The sequence below is a fragment of the Gambusia affinis genome, linkage group LG12 (genome assembly GCF_019740435.1).
Source record: "Gambusia affinis linkage group LG12, SWU_Gaff_1.0, whole genome shotgun sequence".
Classification (NCBI taxonomy): domain Eukaryota; kingdom Metazoa; phylum Chordata; class Actinopteri; order Cyprinodontiformes; family Poeciliidae; genus Gambusia; species Gambusia affinis.
In genome coordinates, this window is record NC_057879.1 from 5918816 (window position 1) to 5936702 (window position 17887).

At 45.9% G+C, this 17887-nt stretch overlaps 1 protein-coding gene across 1 annotated transcript; it reads right to left on the reverse strand.

Annotated features, from left to right (window-relative positions):
- Positions 1 to 413: 413 nt before the first annotated feature.
- On the reverse strand, positions 414 to 4832 carry LOC122840667 (protocadherin-8-like). Its single transcript, XM_044133225.1, has 3 exons — positions 2072 to 4832; positions 1743 to 1968; positions 414 to 1657 (listed from the first exon to the last, which is right to left on the reverse strand). Exons 1-3 carry the CDS (start codon positions 4565 to 4567, stop codon positions 1305 to 1307), a joined length of 3075 nt encoding a protein of 1024 aa, XP_043989160.1. The 5' UTR covers positions 4568 to 4832; the 3' UTR covers positions 414 to 1304.
- Between the last annotated feature and the right edge of the window lie 13055 nt (positions 4833 to 17887).

The following is a 17887-nucleotide window of genomic DNA, read 5'->3' on the forward strand; positions in this document are numbered from 1 at the left end:
TGGGCATGTAACTGACCTAAAACATGAGACGTTGGGTCTGATTTAAACTTCGGACGGTGAGAAAACAAAGGTGCATGTGTCTTTTTGTTTGGTTTATGTAAACGTCTGGTGTCGACTGTAAATGCAAGAAAGTCAGCGGTAAAGAAGAGGATTACTATTGGCTGAAATGGTGGGAGCCAGGGCGGGGAGGGGCCTGGATTGCTGAAAAGCACCTCAGTCTGTTTTTGGCATCTCACCAGCAAAATTATGTATTTACAGAGGGGGAAAAAAAAAAAAAACCTTAAGTGACCTTCCTCAGTGGGCTGCAAGGACGCTCAGGCTGCAATAACAGCGACGCCTGTTGGCTCCCGCTGCTCTGCTGACTGGTCCGACTGACGCTTCGTCATCCTTTGGAACAAACTCCAACGCACGGGTTCACAAGAGTATGTCAAAGTTTATTTCTTTTCATAGTGTAGTGACGATTTAAAAAAAGAAATTCTGTACAATGAATTATTGCATTCAAAAGTTTCCATACATGGTTATCAACTTGATCACCAGCCCCTCAAATGGAACGTTTTAAATAATAGGCATGCTTAAAGATCTGCATTTACATATATCTACATTTTGTTATTTTTTTTTGTTTGCTTTATTCTCTTTTCTTTATATATAGAAAAATAAAAATCTCTCCATGTACAAGGCTTGCATATGATACACGTTATGTTCAACAAATGTCTCAAAGTGATTGACTGGACGTCAGAGGCGGCTCTCGGCACAAAGACAGACATACATGAAACAGCAGAGCCAACCCAAGGCATCAGAAAACTGGGTAGCTGCTCGGGGCCTCCAGAGCCAACAGGGGGCAGCAAAGAGCTCTGTCACTGTTGGCCACAAGTCAAGTTTTAGATTTTTGTTTTGTTTTCTTGTACAAGTGATACATCTGCAGTTTCTTGTGCAAAATAAAACTTGTGATCATATTATACATCATATTTGAAATCATTTAGTATTTATATGTGTTTTACAGTTTATGCTATACAATCCCCTAAGTTAGGGTGAGCTTTTATGGTATCGTTTCTGTTATATGTATGATGCGCTAACTTTTGATATAAAAGGGATTATTTGAATGATGCCAGCTGATAAGGACCCCAGATCAACTTCTGCTCGGGGCCCCATTCACTCTTGGACCGGCTCTGTATGCCAGGATAGGATTCTGTAAGCTCACGCAGCAATACAGCCACATCTCTCTCAGCTTTGAAGCATCAAAAATTAAAACTCTGGAGAGTCTGTGCGTTTCATCGAGAGCGTGAGAGTTTGTGCGGCGCTCCGCCCTAGACGTCGTTGTTGGGGCAGTGCGTCGGAGTCGGGGTGTAAACGGGAATGGCGACTTCGCTGATCTCCTGCACCCTCACCGGTCTGGGCGGGGTGACCAGGACGTAATCGTATTCGCTGTGCAGGACCTTCTCGTAGACACTCTGCAGCCCCACCGTTTTGGGGATGTGGGCCTGGTAGTAGTTGTCCCTGCGGTTGGGGTCCCGGGGCAGCGAGGCCGTCTTGGGCAGGCTGCTGAAGGAGGAGAGGGTCGGGGCCGGAGAGGGGGCCGCGTTGGCTCTGCTGGCCGAGGGGCTCCAGCATCGGTCCGAGTGGCCCAGGACTTTACACTCGCTGGTGCACGCCCACAGAGCTAATAGAGGAACAAGGTTAGGTCAGATATGTGGACTGGTACAACTCATCTCTTCATCTATTGTTTTGATGTCTTCACTCCTTACCGTTTTGCCCCCCCATGGGAGGAACCATGGCCCCATCCTTCTTCAGGCCAGTGTCGCCGCTGACGTCACTGTCGCTGTCATTGAAGTCGCTGTCCCCCTTGCCACTGTCTTTTCCACTGAAGGCGGGGTCCCGGGCAGAGATGGTGGTGTAAGAGTTACCCTTCCAGATGGTGATGGGCCTCACCGCCTCTTTACCGTTCCCATAGCCAGGCAGAGTGGAGTATCCCTGAAGGAGAGAAGAAGAAGAAGCACATGTTAGTGTCTGCTTAGTAAACACATTTCTCCGCTCCCCCTGCTCACAACCCTTCTGTCCCAAAGGAGCGTCTCACCTCGTGTTTATTCCCTCGGAGTTTGCTGTTGTTGTCTGAGTCATACACACAGGGCACCTCGCTGCCGTCCTCAGAGGCCGAGCACATGTCGCTGCCCCCCGGGTGAGCCGGAGTGAAAGCACCAGGCTGGCTGCTGAAGGAGTGTCCGTCAAAGACCTCCGCTCCTCCTCCTCCTCCTCCTCCACTCGCTCCTACACCTCCCCCCGCGGCTCCGTGGAGGGGCAGAAGCGGGTTGTCCCCCGCGTGGTTCCTGGCCCTCTCCAGCGAGCCCTTCTCCCCGTAGGAGTCGCTGTCTTCCCCGCTTTTGTCCCGCCGGCGCCGGTTGCAGGTGGTCGCGATGAGGATGATGGCGAGCAGCAGGAGCGTGCAGCTTCCAGCGAGCACGACAATGATCACCACCGACAGGTCCCACTGCGCGCGCGCCTCGTCCCCGCCGCCCGCCTGGTACACCGTCCTGTCGCTCGGCGGGGAGCCCGCGATGATGAGGAAGTGGAGCGTGGCGGTGGAGGTGAGCGCGGGCCTCCCGTTGTCGCTCACCGTCACGGTCACGCTCAGGGTCTCGTCCACGTCGTGGCTGAGCACCTGGTTCAGGTAGATATCCCCTGTGACTTTGTTGACGGAAAACACGGAGGGCTCCCCGGTGGCGAGTCCGTACGACAGCTCTGAGTTCATGCCCTCGTCAGCGTCCCGCGCCTCCACTCGGGTCACGATGTAGCCCGTGGGCGCGTCCCGGGGCAGAAGGACCTCAGCCGAGCCGTTGTTGAGCGGCGGCTGCAAGATGAGCGGCGCGTTGTCGTTCTGGTCGATGATCCGGACGTAGACGCTGGCGCTGCCAGACAGAGGCGGGGAGCCGCCGTCGCTGGCTGTAATTCGGAGCTCCAGCTGCTTCATCACCTCATAGTTGAAGCTCCTGAGCGCGTAAAGGGAGCCGCTGGCGGGATCCAGAGACACGAAGGTGGAGATCGGGGAGCCCATGAAATAGGTGTCCGCTAGTTTGTAAGTGACCTTCCCGTTTGACCCTATGTCCATGTCCCGCGCCACCACCGTGGTGATGTAGGCGCCGGGTGCATTGTTCTCCACCACCGCTACTTCGTACACGGGTTTGCTGAACACCGGCGCGTTGTCGTTCTCATCCGTCAGTCTGATGGTGTACTGCGAGATGGTCCTGAAAGGAGGGGAGCCCAGATCCTCCGCCACCACTGTTAAGTTATATTCGGGGATCTTCTCCCGGTCCAGCGGGCTGGTGCTCACGATCATGAAGCTGTCCTCATACGCCTGCTGCAGTCTGAAGTGGTCGTGTCCGTAAAGCGTGCAGTGCACCTGGCCGTTTGCGCCAGAGTCTCTGTCCGAGGTGCTGACCAGAGCCACGAAGCTCTCTCTGGCCGCAGCCTCTGTGATGTACGCTATCCCCGCTGTGATAGAGGTCATCGGGGTGATAGATATCTCCGGCGCGTTGTCGTTCACGTCCTGCACCTGAACTACAATTTTACAAATGGCCGGGCTCGGGTTCGGACCCAGGTCGGTGGCCTGGACGTCAAACTCGTACGTGTTCTTGCTCTCAAAGTCAACGGGGCTCTCCAGCGTGAGCCGCCCGGTCTTCCTGTCCACCCTGAAGAGTTGCCGTATCTCCGGAGGCACCTGGTTTCCGAACCCGTACACCACCTCGCCGTTCAGCCCTTCATCCGGGTCCTCGGCGTTCAGGTCCAGCAGCAGGGAGCCCACCGGCGCGTCCTCGGGCAGGTCTACGGAGAAGCTGCTCCTGTCGAACACCGGGCTGTTGTCGTTGTAGTCTTTCACCTTGACATTTATGCGCGTCGTCCCGCTGCGGGACGGGTTGCCGCCGTCCATGGCGACCAGCTCCAGCGCGTAAGAGGCTTGCGTCTCCCTGTCCAGCTCCTTCATGAGCACCAGCTCCGCATATTTAACCCCGTCGGCCCTGCTAAGCACATCGATGGAAAAGTGACTGTTGACGGAGATCTGGTAGCTCTGGATATAGTTCACCCCGACGTCCTCGTCCACGGCAAAGTCCAGCGGGATCCGGGTGCCCACCGCCGTGTTCTCGGAGATCTCCAGACTCGACTCCTTTCGGGGGAACTCTGGGGAGTTGTCGTTGATGTCCTTGACCTCCACCTCGACGTGGATGAGCTTGAACTGCTCTTTGGAGAAGCTGACCACGTCGAAGGCGATGAGACAGTGCAGGGTGTGTTTGCAGATCCGCTCCCTGTCCACCCTCTCGCCTATCGTCAGCTGCCCGTCGCTCTCCCTGAGGCGGATGAAAGAGGAGTTGAACTGTTTCATCATCTTGAAACTGTTCCTGGAGCCCCCCGAGAAGGGCGAAGTAGCGTAAACGTCCTTGGCTAAGTTTCCAATCACTGTCCCCGGCGCGTCCTCCTCAAACGTCTGATATTTCATCGTTTTTCCTCGCGTAAAAGCAGCCAAGACCAGGACGGAGGCGCACGTAAACACCAGCAGCCCGGTCCACCCTCTTTCTCCCATCTTGATATTCTGAAATTCAGCAAACCGTCCTCACTGAGTCCAACTTAGGAGTTCGAACAAAAACGCACCTGGTCAAAAAATAGTAACAATAACAAAGTGTCCTCCTCTCCCTTCAGTCCACTCTCCTGGGTTGTTTGTTAGAACAAAGCCCGTGATAAATATTCCATATGTCTGATTATGCGCACTCAGGATGCGCTCCACTCTCTCTCTTTCTTTCTCTCTCACTCACTCACTCACTACTGGAGGTGTGCTGCTCTGTCAGCGCAAGCGGGCTGCAGTGTCTGCGGGAGGGTTTATATGGCGAGGCATGCAAATGAGCCGCACTGTGACCAATCCGGGCTTTGAGATGGGGAAGACAGAGTGAGAGAGGGGCTGGACGGTGGAGGGGAGGGGTCTTCTTTGAGACCTCTAAACCCTGTTTAGAGATTCCTGGGCTGTCCGGAGCAAGTTGGCACCCAATTTGTGGGCTAAATGCAGAGCTTGATTTAATACAGCTATAGTTTCCGTTGCTTGTTTATGTTCCTCGGGACTGTTGAATGAGTCTGCGCACCGACACATGGGTGGAGGGGGAGGCACGGAGATGCGCAGTGTCCCTGAGCTAGAGGACAAAGCATTTGAATAGGACTGTCTGACTGGGACTGCTTTTACCTCTGAAAAGAGGTTTCAGTGTGCGACGAGATTTACACCGAAGCACCGTTTGGATCCCCACACGCGTGTCCCGTGTAACCCACTAAGAGGAAACACTAGGCTGAGATGTTCCACTGACCTCTCCACCTCTAAAGCGGGAGGAGACCTTAAACTCGAAGCACGCACGACGCAATTTATCATTTTCACCTCGTCCTCGGAGCACCCTCATCGCCCCTCCCAGCCGGACAAATATGCTGAATAATGGAAATGGCTACGGTGTTTTGGAGACGTATTCGGACCCGTGACCCGTTTCTTAAATTATGACACACCATCTGCAATGGTACTGTTTTGGGGGATTTTGTGTCATTGCACACTCAGAAATAAAATAATATAGAGCTCTTACTCACAGATGAGTCTGAAAAGTGTGGCGTGCCGCTGGAAGTCTTTAGGGGTGTGTCTCAGTAGCGTTGGACATGACAGGCGGACATTTTGTGTACGTTTTTCTTTGCTCAACAGCCCAAGTTCAGTCAGACCGGACGGAACATCAGTTTTGCCAACTTCCCACACGTTCTCCTGTTAGGTTTAGTTCTTGACTTTGACTGGGCCGTTCCAGCACAGGAGTAGGATTTGACATTAAACCATTCCAGTGTAGCTTTGGCTTTACGTTTAGGGTTGTTGACATGCTGGAAAGTCACCTGCGGTTTTCTTAACGGGTTTTCTTCCAGTACTCCCGTCTCATTAAGTCAAAACAGCCACCACCATGTTTCACAAAGGGCCTGGTGTATTGTGAGGGTCTGTGTTAGTTTTAGTTGGACGGTTTGCGTGTCTGTATTCTGATTGAACAGACCTCAGTTATCCTCACAGTTTGGGATGTGAACTTCTCCGCAACTTTCCTAGTGACCTGCTCTGTTCTTTACCCACCGTGACGACGCTTGCTCTCTAATAATAACATCTAACAATAAATCATATTCTGAAGTGCGCTTCTAACTAATAGGGTTGGGGATTTTTTTTTAAGACATTTGTCACACTGGAGTTTGTTTAGGGGTAACATAGTAAATAGGGTTGAATGGGGTCCACCTTTCAAATTTTTAATGGTGAAAAATCTTTAAAAATCTGCACTATTTTACTTTGACCTCACACCGATGTGTTGATAAGACACTTCCAAGAAATTAATTTCCACATACGCTCAGAAGAACGTGATGCTAATGGCGTCATTTTGTAAATGCCAATAAATTCTAATGAACTCCCTCTTCCTCCCGTTCACTCATCCCCCGCCCCTGCTGTGCTCTAATCTCGTCATTGTTTGTCTTTCAGATCATATCTCCAGCTACACGGGGACCATGTGCACTTCAACATTGATTTCACTCTAATTCGGCCCGAGCTCAGATCGGCTCACGAGATGTCTTGTTCAGAGAAGAGGGAGACGTAGGGGGGATTTACTTATTTATTTTAAACTAAAGCCTATGTAACGGCGCCGTTTAACGTGCGGCTCCCAGTGGCCTCGGCTGCCGGAACAGAGAGGCGCAGGTGAAGACGCACAAATACTACCGGCTTTCACCCGTTACAAACGGGATTTAGCTGTCAACGCAGAGGGGGAGGTTGGGGTGGGGAGGTGTGTTGATCAGGATTTCAATGGTGAGATTATATCAAAGGCCTATGAAGCCCTCGTTAGCAGCGGTGCGATAATGGCATGACGGGGTCTCCCTTTGCAGCCGTCCTCGCCTGCATTGTGGCCCCCTCTGAATCTGTCTGCGCGGGCCCTCGCCCTTTCTGAACCCCTCACAGTCCCTCCGAACCCCCCTGCCTCCATCTCGGCCTAACTGTGGCATAATGGAGCAAAGCCACATGTAGCCTTTGTAGCACCATGCCCTTCCACCCCCCTCCCTCGTCCTCTCCAGATCCAGAAACAGGCCCCGGCTATGACTCCTTTCATTACTCAGAGATGGGAGATGAATTGCCCCGGACACCAGGGTCCCCCCCATTAAAATACATTTAGAGACAGACCGGGGCCCCGTCACGGCTCTTTAAGAGATTTTCTCATTCTTCCTATAGGGCCTGCTCGCTCTTTCCTGACCCCTCCTCATGCTGCACCCCCACTCCCCCAGCCCTTTTTCCAGGGGCAACACTTGCCTTGCAGTGGAAGCTAATACAGGTTGGCATGTTCTATAAAGAACCCATCTGCCACTGAAAGTCAAATAGAAGGCACCTGAATGAACAAGCCCAGCTTAGTTGGGCCTGTCCCAAAGAAGCAGACATGAGACTTTGATTGATTAATGACATCACTTTCCAATTACCCCAGAAGAATGGGATCACCTCATGACTTTATGCTTTAAATGAGCCAGACTTGAGGTTCTGAGGCTTTTTGAAGGATTTTCAACCTTTTTTCTTCTTTTTTCCTTTGCAATTTGTCTACTTATTCCCTCATTTTCTGTTCGGAGCTCATACTAAAACAGGACATCAGATTGCGTAGCACGTGTGCGCACTACAGCTGGTCGGTGAAATGAAGAAATATGAATTGGCATTGCATCATTGGTTGGAAAAAAAAAAAGAAAAAAAAAAGCTATTTAAATATCGGTTTTATTTTTTACTTAGAACATTTCCAGGTTGGAAACATAAACAGGAAAACTTTTAAGTTTTAAGTCAAAAATGTATCTGAGTCCATATCTTAAAATCCAGCATGCCTGTCTTTCAAACATAGCGATAGTCACAGTATAACAGTGAACTCAACCACCTGTGAGTTACCGTAATCTACAAATACTCGAGACACCTCCATAACTGCCTTTTTTCATGGTTCAAACACTAAATATACCTTAATATGCATTAATACGCACAGAGGAAACTGTTTAAGCTCTTCCTCAGAAGCTAACATCCACGGTCAACCTTATTGTAGCGCTTGGGGGTACAGCCAATCAGTGCCAAGGAAAACAAGTGCCGCTCCAGGATTGGCTGCTTTGGAAACACTAGCCAATAGCATGTCAAGTAGCATTTTAGCTAGCTATGTCAATTTCCTGTTCTCTATTTCATTTAAAATACGTTAGATGTACTCTAAGAAAAAGAAACATGAATAAGTAAAGATTCAACGAATAACTTGGCGTTGGATTCCACAGAAAAATCCGCAAATGTCGAACCATTAATAGCAGAGGTACGCTTCACTGTAAAGTAGGGCACTTTACATGACAACTGAGAGGACATACAAACCAAAAAAACAACAACCAAAAAACAATTTTGTAAAGCAGAAATTATGGACTTATGGCGCCCCTATAGGCCATCTCACCCAGTGCAATCAGCTCAGTCAACTGTATTAAAACCACCTGTAGAATTACTGCTGTGTTCATTCATTTCATTTATTTAACGGATCTCCACAGTAACAGGTTTCTGACCAAGATTGTAGCAAGAAATTCAAAGACCTCACAACGGTAACAGTGCAATACTTAAAATACCAGGATTTTACTTCACTCAGGGATGCTAAGTCTTGCAGAAACAGGTCAGACTGAAGGTTCCAGCTTGCATAAAGTTCCTTGTATTAAGCACTAAAACACCTAAGCTTTATTTTCCTGTTCAATGTTTACTGCTGGTACAATAAAAAAAAAAAATTTTAACATTAAAGATAGTAATTTCCTTGCTTCTACATTAAAAGGAAAGATAGTGGAAGGGAAGAATGGCTATATGAACACATTCCAGTCACTGAAGTGATAATTATGTGGGGACGAAGCGCTTACATTAGTCTTGAGCTGACAATGCCGGATGGAAAAGCATGGTTATTAAAAATGCTCAGTGCCCCATCATGTCCAGCATGAAAATGAAAGCAGTGAGCGACAGAGTGATGAGCATGGAGGACAAAAGTTGAGTTTTGTAATGCAAAAATATAGGAGCAAGTATGGAACTTTGTGGAACTCCTTTATTTTATTGTATTCATAACAGGAACATTGTGCCGTAATGAGCATCGCTGCGAGACAAAAGCTATCTATTCACGAAATAAAATACAATAAAAATACTCGTAACCATCAATGGGCTGTGCTTGACTTATGAAGCCAATCAACCAATTGTTTGGAAAACAATATCTGCAAGATGTTAAAGCCTTTAAAGGAATCCTAAACATTGCTGCTGGTCAGGATGGTTTGGTATGTTATTGATGACCTTCATAAGGGCCATGATATTTTACTTGATCTTATTTTTATCTTTTGAAAAGCACTATTTTTTTTCTCTAAAAACTAATTAAATGCAGATAAGCAGTAGCAGAGAGTTTAAAAAAAAAAAAACTTCTAAGAGGGCACCAAAAACAGCAATGATATTCATAGAATAAGGTAGTAATTTGCTTTGCAGCTGCAACATTAACCTCGGTGCAAAAAAAAAAAAAAGATCTTTCATTCAGGCAACTTGGTGAAGAGCTCTTTCAGATGAAGACAGAGAGGCTTTTTTTTTCTTTCTTTTTTTTTTTTTTTTCTGAGCCCACAGCAACAACATGCTCAAAGTGTACACCGGATTCCCGCGTATTCCAACACCGCTCAGCGTTTTCTCACACCCAGAGGTACAGAGCAATCAAAAGCAAATAACGCTGCTGTATGTCGCGTCTCGCCTGGCGGATTAAAAAAAAAAAAAAAATCGCTGCACGTGCACACGCGCGCGCACTACACAGACACTTTTCCTCTCCCTTCAAAACAGTTGTTGGACAGACTCTTGCATCCACACACACACACACACGCACACACGCACACACACACACACACACACACACATCTACCCAGACAAGAAAAGCTCAGATTTGAAGACTAAAAAAAAAAAAAAAAAAAAAAAAAAAAACACGTGATCACCGTGTCAATCGCGCCCGTCTGCACGCGAGCGCAACAAAAGCAGAATTAGGGAGAGTCTCTGAAATCCTCTCCATTCTTCACGAGACATATTAGCATTTTCTTTAACATATATAAATATGTCTTTAGAGCGCCCTCAAACCCCCCACCTCCTCTTCTTTTCTTCCATTCTTCCGCATTGTGGCTCCATTTGCTCAAGTGATCGCAGAGGGTATTTGGGGGTCTGAAGCTGCTCGGCCGATCCGTGTCTTTTGTTGGGGTTTAACTCTTTCACATGGAAATGGGCGATTTGGTCGCTTTTGTGTCCAGCAGATAAGCGCTTGGAAGTGGGGAGGAGGAGGTGGAGGAGGGCAGGAAGGGTGAGAAAGGAGGACTGTGTGCGCGACTTTGGGAAGGAGGGGTGTCTGTTTAGGATAATCGATCAGAGTTGGTGACCTCCTCACAGAACCCCACACGCACCAACCCCAAATCTCACTTGCTGATCCTTTGGCCGAACTCGCGTGCCATCACGAGCACTGAGCTCTAATTGGTTTCCAGCAGTAATTATCCAATTACCGCCTCTCCAGCGGAGAGCCGCTCTCAACGCAGAGCTGGCCCGGATAATGGCCTCACCCTTCTGCAGTACTGATGGAAATCTTTAGGAATGAACGCGCCCCGTCGGCTCCGGGAGTGCAACACTTGAGAAAGTTGGTGCCGCTGCTCCCGGTGATATAGAGGGCTTTATGGTGAGGACACCACTTCTGAATGCAGAGACCATTCAGGCAGCATTATTCCCAAACTCTTATCGAAATTGAATTCATGATAAAGTGGTCGGCGGGTTAATTTGGCCCCTTTGTGTGGCCGTTAAGAAGTAAATGTAAGCCTGACATTACAGGGTGGCTTCTCACGGGAATTCTGGGAGTGTAAAACTTCAAGATTTCTGGCTGGAAGATTCATTTTAAATGTTTTTGGTGTTTTGTTTTGTTTTGTTTTTTAAACTAAAACACAAACAAAACTGTCAACAATCTTAACTCGAACTTATCATGTTTGGCCTTTCTCTGGATTTCCTTTCGGACGACATGTATCCAGAAAACTCTCAAAGGGTTGGTCAGATGGGGACGACTGATGATCTTGGGTCTGAAAGCCGAAACAAAATGCCATAACAGAATTTCAAGGATGTTATCATGTTGTGTTCACATTTAAGGGCCAGAACAGAACACCATGAGGGGCAGTAAGCAGATCAGAAACCAAGTGATGAAGTAAAAAAAATTTGTTTCGACTTCCAGCACTAAATTGTGTCAATACACAAGTCTTGATATAACTACATCAACATTTTTGTCAGCATTGTAGTTTCCATTGTTTGGAAATGAAAGGAGATTAGAAGCACGCAGATTCATCCAAAAACTTTACCACCAACTGGTAGGGACTCAGTCAGGGAGGGGACAAGATTCTAGTCAGGACTTTGGATGAGCCACTTCAAAACACTCATATTACTTCCTTCCAGAGATGCACTGATTGTGGTTTTCTGGCCGATCTTTAAAAACCTTGACCCTTGATTCCAATTTTGGTCAATACTGATTTTTTTTTGTCCAAAATTTTGTAAAATATAGGAAGAAAATTGCTGAGTTTTCAACATTGGGGACTGTTAACTGCAAATATGCAGATATGACCTGGTGGACCATCCTGTCAGTCAAACCTTTCTCATGGCAGAGCAAAAGAGGGCAATAGTTGATTTTTTGATCTTTGTGGAGATAGATGAGATACGATCATAGATCTTCTAAAATTGAGGAAATCGGCATCGTAATGTCGGTGAACATACTATTCAAAAGAATTAGGTTGGCAAAATGTAAACACATGTATTAATAATAATACATGTTGTTGATGCCATTTGAGGTTGGACGGCTTGTTGTTGTTGTTGGTTTTTACTAAATTTACGAGCAAACTGTTTTCACATTGTCATTATGGAGCACTGTGAGACGTTGAATCCAATGTGGAAAGAGGGAAAATGCTAAAATGTAAATTTTCCTACTACTAAACTCCCATAGTTTCCACTTAGAAATTGGAAAATGTACTTTAAAGATGCACAAACACGCCGATCTTCACTACAAATATGGCTGGAGAACCACGTGAAACAGTTTCACTTTGGAAAGGTTTCAGATCCGGTCGGTCGGTGGACGGGCAGTGAACAGCAATGAGGCTGATCCGAGCGCAGCAGCAGGCCAGGGCTGGCACCGCAAAAAGCCGACAGCAGATTGATAACGTCCAGTTTTACGCCCCGACATTCCTTCTCTGCTTCCTGCACCTCTCCTTCTCCCAGAGTTAACTCCTGCTCCAGTCCATCACCTTCCAGCCCATCTGTCGCCGATAGGCGCAACACTTTGAATAAATTCCTCGCCCCGACAAACAAAACGGTTAACACCTCATGAATACAGCTTTTACACCCCGCACACAGATTGTGGGGAAACTTTAGGGCCGCAGGAGTAAGTAGAGCAAAGAAATCTGTCGGCGGACACTCCCCTCTTCCCTTCCACTTCATTAGCAGTATTGTGCTCGGGAGCGCGCAATCTGTGCGGCCGTCTCTGCCCGGCCCCGCCAGCTTTCTAATGACTTTCCGATGATGATTTAAAGGCTCGCACGGTCCCGGCCCCGCTTTCGCGCTCCAACCCGCCTCCCCGTCTCATTCTCTCCTTTCTCCTCTTTTCAGTTTGGGCCGCTTTTGTCTGGGAGCTGCTTCCATCACTTTGCTTTTTCTTTTTTTTTCCTTTTTTTTTTTTGGCAGGAGTGGAGGGTCCCGTAAAGATCCACACATCAGCCTCGCATGAAGGAGTTCCACAGGGCAAACTTTGGCCACTTGTTTCAGCCCACCGAACACGCACACTTTTTAAAACTTTTTATTAGTTGTAGCCTATGTTTTGTAAATTTCTTATAAAAGTTCTGCCTGATATATGTACATGTATCACATGGGAATAAAAGTAGCTTTCAGTATTTATATGGCAAATTAAAATTTAAACAAATTTTTTTTTAACCCCAATAGTGGTAAAATAATAACCCTTATGATGGGTTGTGAGTTTCAGCCCAATTTTGGGTCATTTTATCTGTGACGCTGCAGTATGTAACTTTTACAAAACATATTTTTCCTCCCATATTTGTTAAAACTGTCGCTATGCCGTGACAGTAAAGCGTGAGACAGATAACCTGTAAAAACATCTAGCTATTGCCGTGTGAAGAAATGCATTCAGAGCCAGCTACCCGAGGCTGTCAATCACCCTCGGGTATCTGCTAAATGTGCAAACGACAGAGAAAAAAAATTTACAATTCCGGAAAGAAAAACAAAAAAAAAAAAAACAAGTTTATCCCCTGTCATCTGTGGCCATGCTAACTATAGTTTTAACATTGATGGCAGGCTTTGTTGTGGTGAACCAGGTGTAACAGAGAGAAAGGGGGAGTGTGTGAGCAGCCAGTACACACGGGTGATTAAAGGCGCTAAGACCCTCCGCCTGGCTCTGATTGGTTGTTCCTGACTGAGTGGTGCATTTCTGAAGTTTGTACTGGGAAAGACAGAGGAGCTGATATTTTTAAACAGATTATCATATTATACTGTCACCACATAATAATAGTTTTGAGAAATCTATAAAAAAAATATTTTAAATAAAACTTACATACTCCAGTATGTAATGGTCAATTTAACTTGATCTTTGGATAGTTGTCGTAACCCAGTATGCTGAGTCAAACCACCAACCCAACCCTGTTGATTTAAAACAACCCAGCGTCGGCTCGGTCCAAATTTGACCCTGGTTCATCCCAGGGTTGGATTAGTTTTAACCCAGCAATTTTTTTCAGTGTGTGAGGAGGGAATTTTTTAATTTTTTTTATTTTTTATGGACGGGGGCAGGGTGTGGGGGTGGGGTTCGGGGGGCTTGCATTTACTCTGAGGAGGTTTTCTAAAACGCAAACTCCTCTAAATGCCTCATTTCCCTCTTTTTAAAACAAGCAGGAACTACAAGGTAGCCTGTGAGCATAATGGAAAGCTCGGGGGCTTTGTGTGCTGCACACCTGATGGCTGCACTACGCCAGATTGTGCTGCGCCTTACATGAACAGATGGGGGGTGGATGAGCTGAGAAAGGCACGGAGGAAGGGAGTGGCACACGTCTGGATGTCACTCATGTGGAGTTATGTGTTGTTACTGCGTGGGCCATAAACACTTAGACATGCAGCTGTGTGTGATGTTGTCTATAGGAGGACGGTAAACAGTGATGCAGCCGGGGACGATCCATCTGTCAAAGCTTACTGTACAGGAATGTGTGTAAACTTGTAAGTTTGGACTTTTCAACTTTTTAAATGTGTCATGTTGTAATCATAAATTTCAATGTATGTTTTCAGGACAAAGTATATTGGAAGGGCACAGAGTTTGCAAAATTTTAAAGGTGACCGCTTAAGCTTCCTTGAACAGGTTAGAATAGATTTGTGCTTATTACATTTTTTATTTTTGCACAAATAATGGATAGTAATAAGATTAGTTTTCCCTATTCTGAGCTTGTTTCAGACTGAGTCGTTTTAGGGCCTCTTGTCATTTTAAATCCAAATCAGCTGCTGCTGGCCACGCAAGCCATCCGCACCCAACTCAACGTTTAAACTCGCACGTGAAAATGGTTATATACAACTGTACATCTTTGAAAATTATTAGTAGAGCCTCCAGCGCAAACAACAAGAATGCAGCAAGTAGTCAGTCAACAACAAAACACCAGCAGCCATTGTACAGCGGTAAAACCAACTGACCAGATATGCTGGAGCTCCGCTTGGGTTTCTAGGTGACGGTGGCTTGATGCTGGGGTTGCTAGGTAACAGGCTAGGTAACAGCTTGTTATCAAGAGATCAAAAAACATTAGTTTGGCTGGGTGTTTTTTTTTTCTTCTTTTAAGCCCTTGGACTATTTTCAGAAGCAGAAGTACAGAAACGAGCAAAACGTTAATTTTGTTTAATGTGTTCCGTTTAAGTAAAAATTGTGCAAAACCATGTATCATTTTTCATCCACTTCAAAATTATACACTAATTTGTGTGAGTTTAGTGCTTAAAACGACATAAAAAAAATGAAAGTTTTTGGTAGCGAAGTGAGAAAATGGAGAGATGTTCAATCAGTCTAAATGTTAGAGACTCACTGAGATTTTGTGTGATGCCAGAGCAACACAGCAAAGAAAACATTTACATGTCCATTTCTTTGTATAGTTCTAATTAAAAAAAAGAAGCTTTTCTTATTCATCAAGAAATGCCCTTGGCTCCTTTTGTTTGACAGTGAAGCACTTCATATATTTTCTGTAGAAACAACTTAGCTCGCCTTTGTAGCTACGTTAATTTTATTTATTGATTGATTGATTTATTTTTTATTTTATGAACCTTCTCAAAACATTTTTATTCCTATTTTGTTGAATTGACATGTCTGTTATCGCTTTTACACCGCGGCAGGCTATTTCTGTTTTAGCCTGCTTTCATTTTTGGTTCCTGATGTAAATATTGTTCTGGGAGGACGATTATTAATGTTGCACAAAGTAAGGTTCTGTGACGTAGCTGCAGCAGCCAGGCAGAAACTGTCTAACTTCGCTGCTGGTAAGATGCGTGCTAATGTTTATATCGTTAAAAATAGTTCTCACAGCTTTTGTGCTGCATAAAAACATAATGTTAACTGTGCAAGTGTTTGTTTTAAAAAAAACTTTGGGGTTGGTTAAAATTAAATTGTTACTTTTATAAAGTTTGTCTAAAGTTTTCCCTCCAAAATGTGTTTGTTGGGCCGCAGGACTGTGACTGCGTACCAAACCCGGTGGTTGAGTGTGTCCCTCACTGTCTTGTAGGTACGTAATGGATACACAGTTTTCTGTTGTAGTTTTATCTTTTAATTTAATCAATTTATTACAGAATAGGGCCTTTATGCATTCTTTTACATGAAGTAAAAATGTTAAGTTTTGTATTATATTTGTGATTTTCATTTATATTATTTTGCATATATTGACATATTTCATTGATGTTGATTTGTACATGATTTCACAAACGTCATTGCACTCTTGAAGTGGCAGGCCGCGCTAAAGTACCACAATCTACTTATTGCTGCTTGGATTTGGCTATTCGTGATCTGACATGTTATGATATACGTAAAACAAGCATGTAGCAGCTGAGAAAGAATGACAACCGGTCACAAACGTGTGAGCGTCGTGTCTTGTTTAGGACCCTCGGCATCATGTCGTGACCTTGTAGCATCAATTTTTCATGCACAGCCTTCATCCATCCCGACTGGAAGGAGCGCAGCCTCCTTAATCTTCCGATTCAGACGTGAAGCAGGAGACGCTGCGGTGCAAACACAGAGCTGGGCCGGACTGTTTTCTGACTCAAATTTATACGTAAAGGATTAAATTGAAGACAGAAGACGGCACAAGGTCAGCGGAGCTGCGTGAGTTGTCTGAATGTGGAGAAGCAGGCGGTAATAGTCGCAACTCCGGGGCACGAGTATGATTATTAAAAACAGGCCTTAACCTTGAGCGTTTCAAAGCACATTGGAATAAGCAACTGTCTCACTCTGAACTCAAAAGACTGCTTTTTGGAGAGGCGGACTCTGACGTTCTAATTTGTATCCAATCACTAACGTTTTCCCATGATGTATTTAATACCAGCCTGCGCTGTGAACAACCATCCTCCACTGTGACGAGAGACGTGCCGAGTCGAATGAGGCGGCTGTTAAGTGAACATGGCCTAATTCTAAAACAGCGCAGAAAACCGACGACATCGTTTAAAACCTCTCTTTCTGTTCGCTGATTTTTTTCCGCTACTACCGGAAAAATCCAAGTCAATGGGAGAAATCCCAGACAAGGGAGATGAGAATCAAGCGGGATTGCGTAGGAGGGTAATGGCCTACTACAACGTATTCACCTGGACTTGCCAATGTTAGCAGTTGCATTAGTAATTAAGACAAAAGCAGCAACTCTTTACGATCCTCCGGTGTCGATCGAAGAACAGCTTCAGTTTTATTAGAAGCCAGGAATGTATTTAAAACGTCGGAATTATTATTCTGCTGGAAGTCATTGAATTTTGGAGTAATTATGTATTTCGTGCTGGGTTTGAGTGTTTATTCTAGAACTTCAAGCTGAAAGGGGCAAGGATGGAACATTATTTTAGTAGATTTTAACCGTGTACAGTTTTACAGCATACCATTCTTACATTTGGGCCCTGGTTTTTAAGCCAAGTAGCGACCAAGGTTCTGTGTTGAGTTATCTTGGTTGAGCTCTCTCAATTTCACTCATCAGCTGATTCGGCGGATCGACCGACCTCGAGTCTGCCGGGACAACTTTCAGAAAAACTAAAGGACCTGGGTAGCGCAGGAACACGCTATTATCAGTGCTGCTGCTCAACTGACACAAAATCAAACTTTACTCCGTTTTCGGTGGAGCTAGAGGACCGACAAGTCCTGGCTGATACGGCCAGCAGGCTCCAACATTGTAGCTTCACATTAAACCACAGGAATTGCTAGCTGAAAAAGATAGATAATAGACCGATAATATCTGTCAACTCAGCGTTCCACCCCAACTAATGTGTCTATTTTCAGTTCGAGTTGTTTAAAATTGCTAAGCTCAGCTAAAACCCAAGGCACATGTCTGACTAGCTGCTGGCGTCCTCCACTCCGAGGACGTACTGAGATTTGGAGCAGGCACACAGGTATATTACATCTTTCTAAAACCGGTAGTCTAGTTCCGTTTGTGCCGCTTTCCTGAATTTCTTTGTGTCCTTGTGGGTTGGTAGTTGAGCCATTTGCTGTTTTGGATGATGTTTTGTGTTATGTTTGTACAGCTTTCTATCTTGTCTTAGGTGTTTCAATCATTCATTGAAACTGCTCCATGTCTTAGCCGGTCCTCATTGTTTATGCAT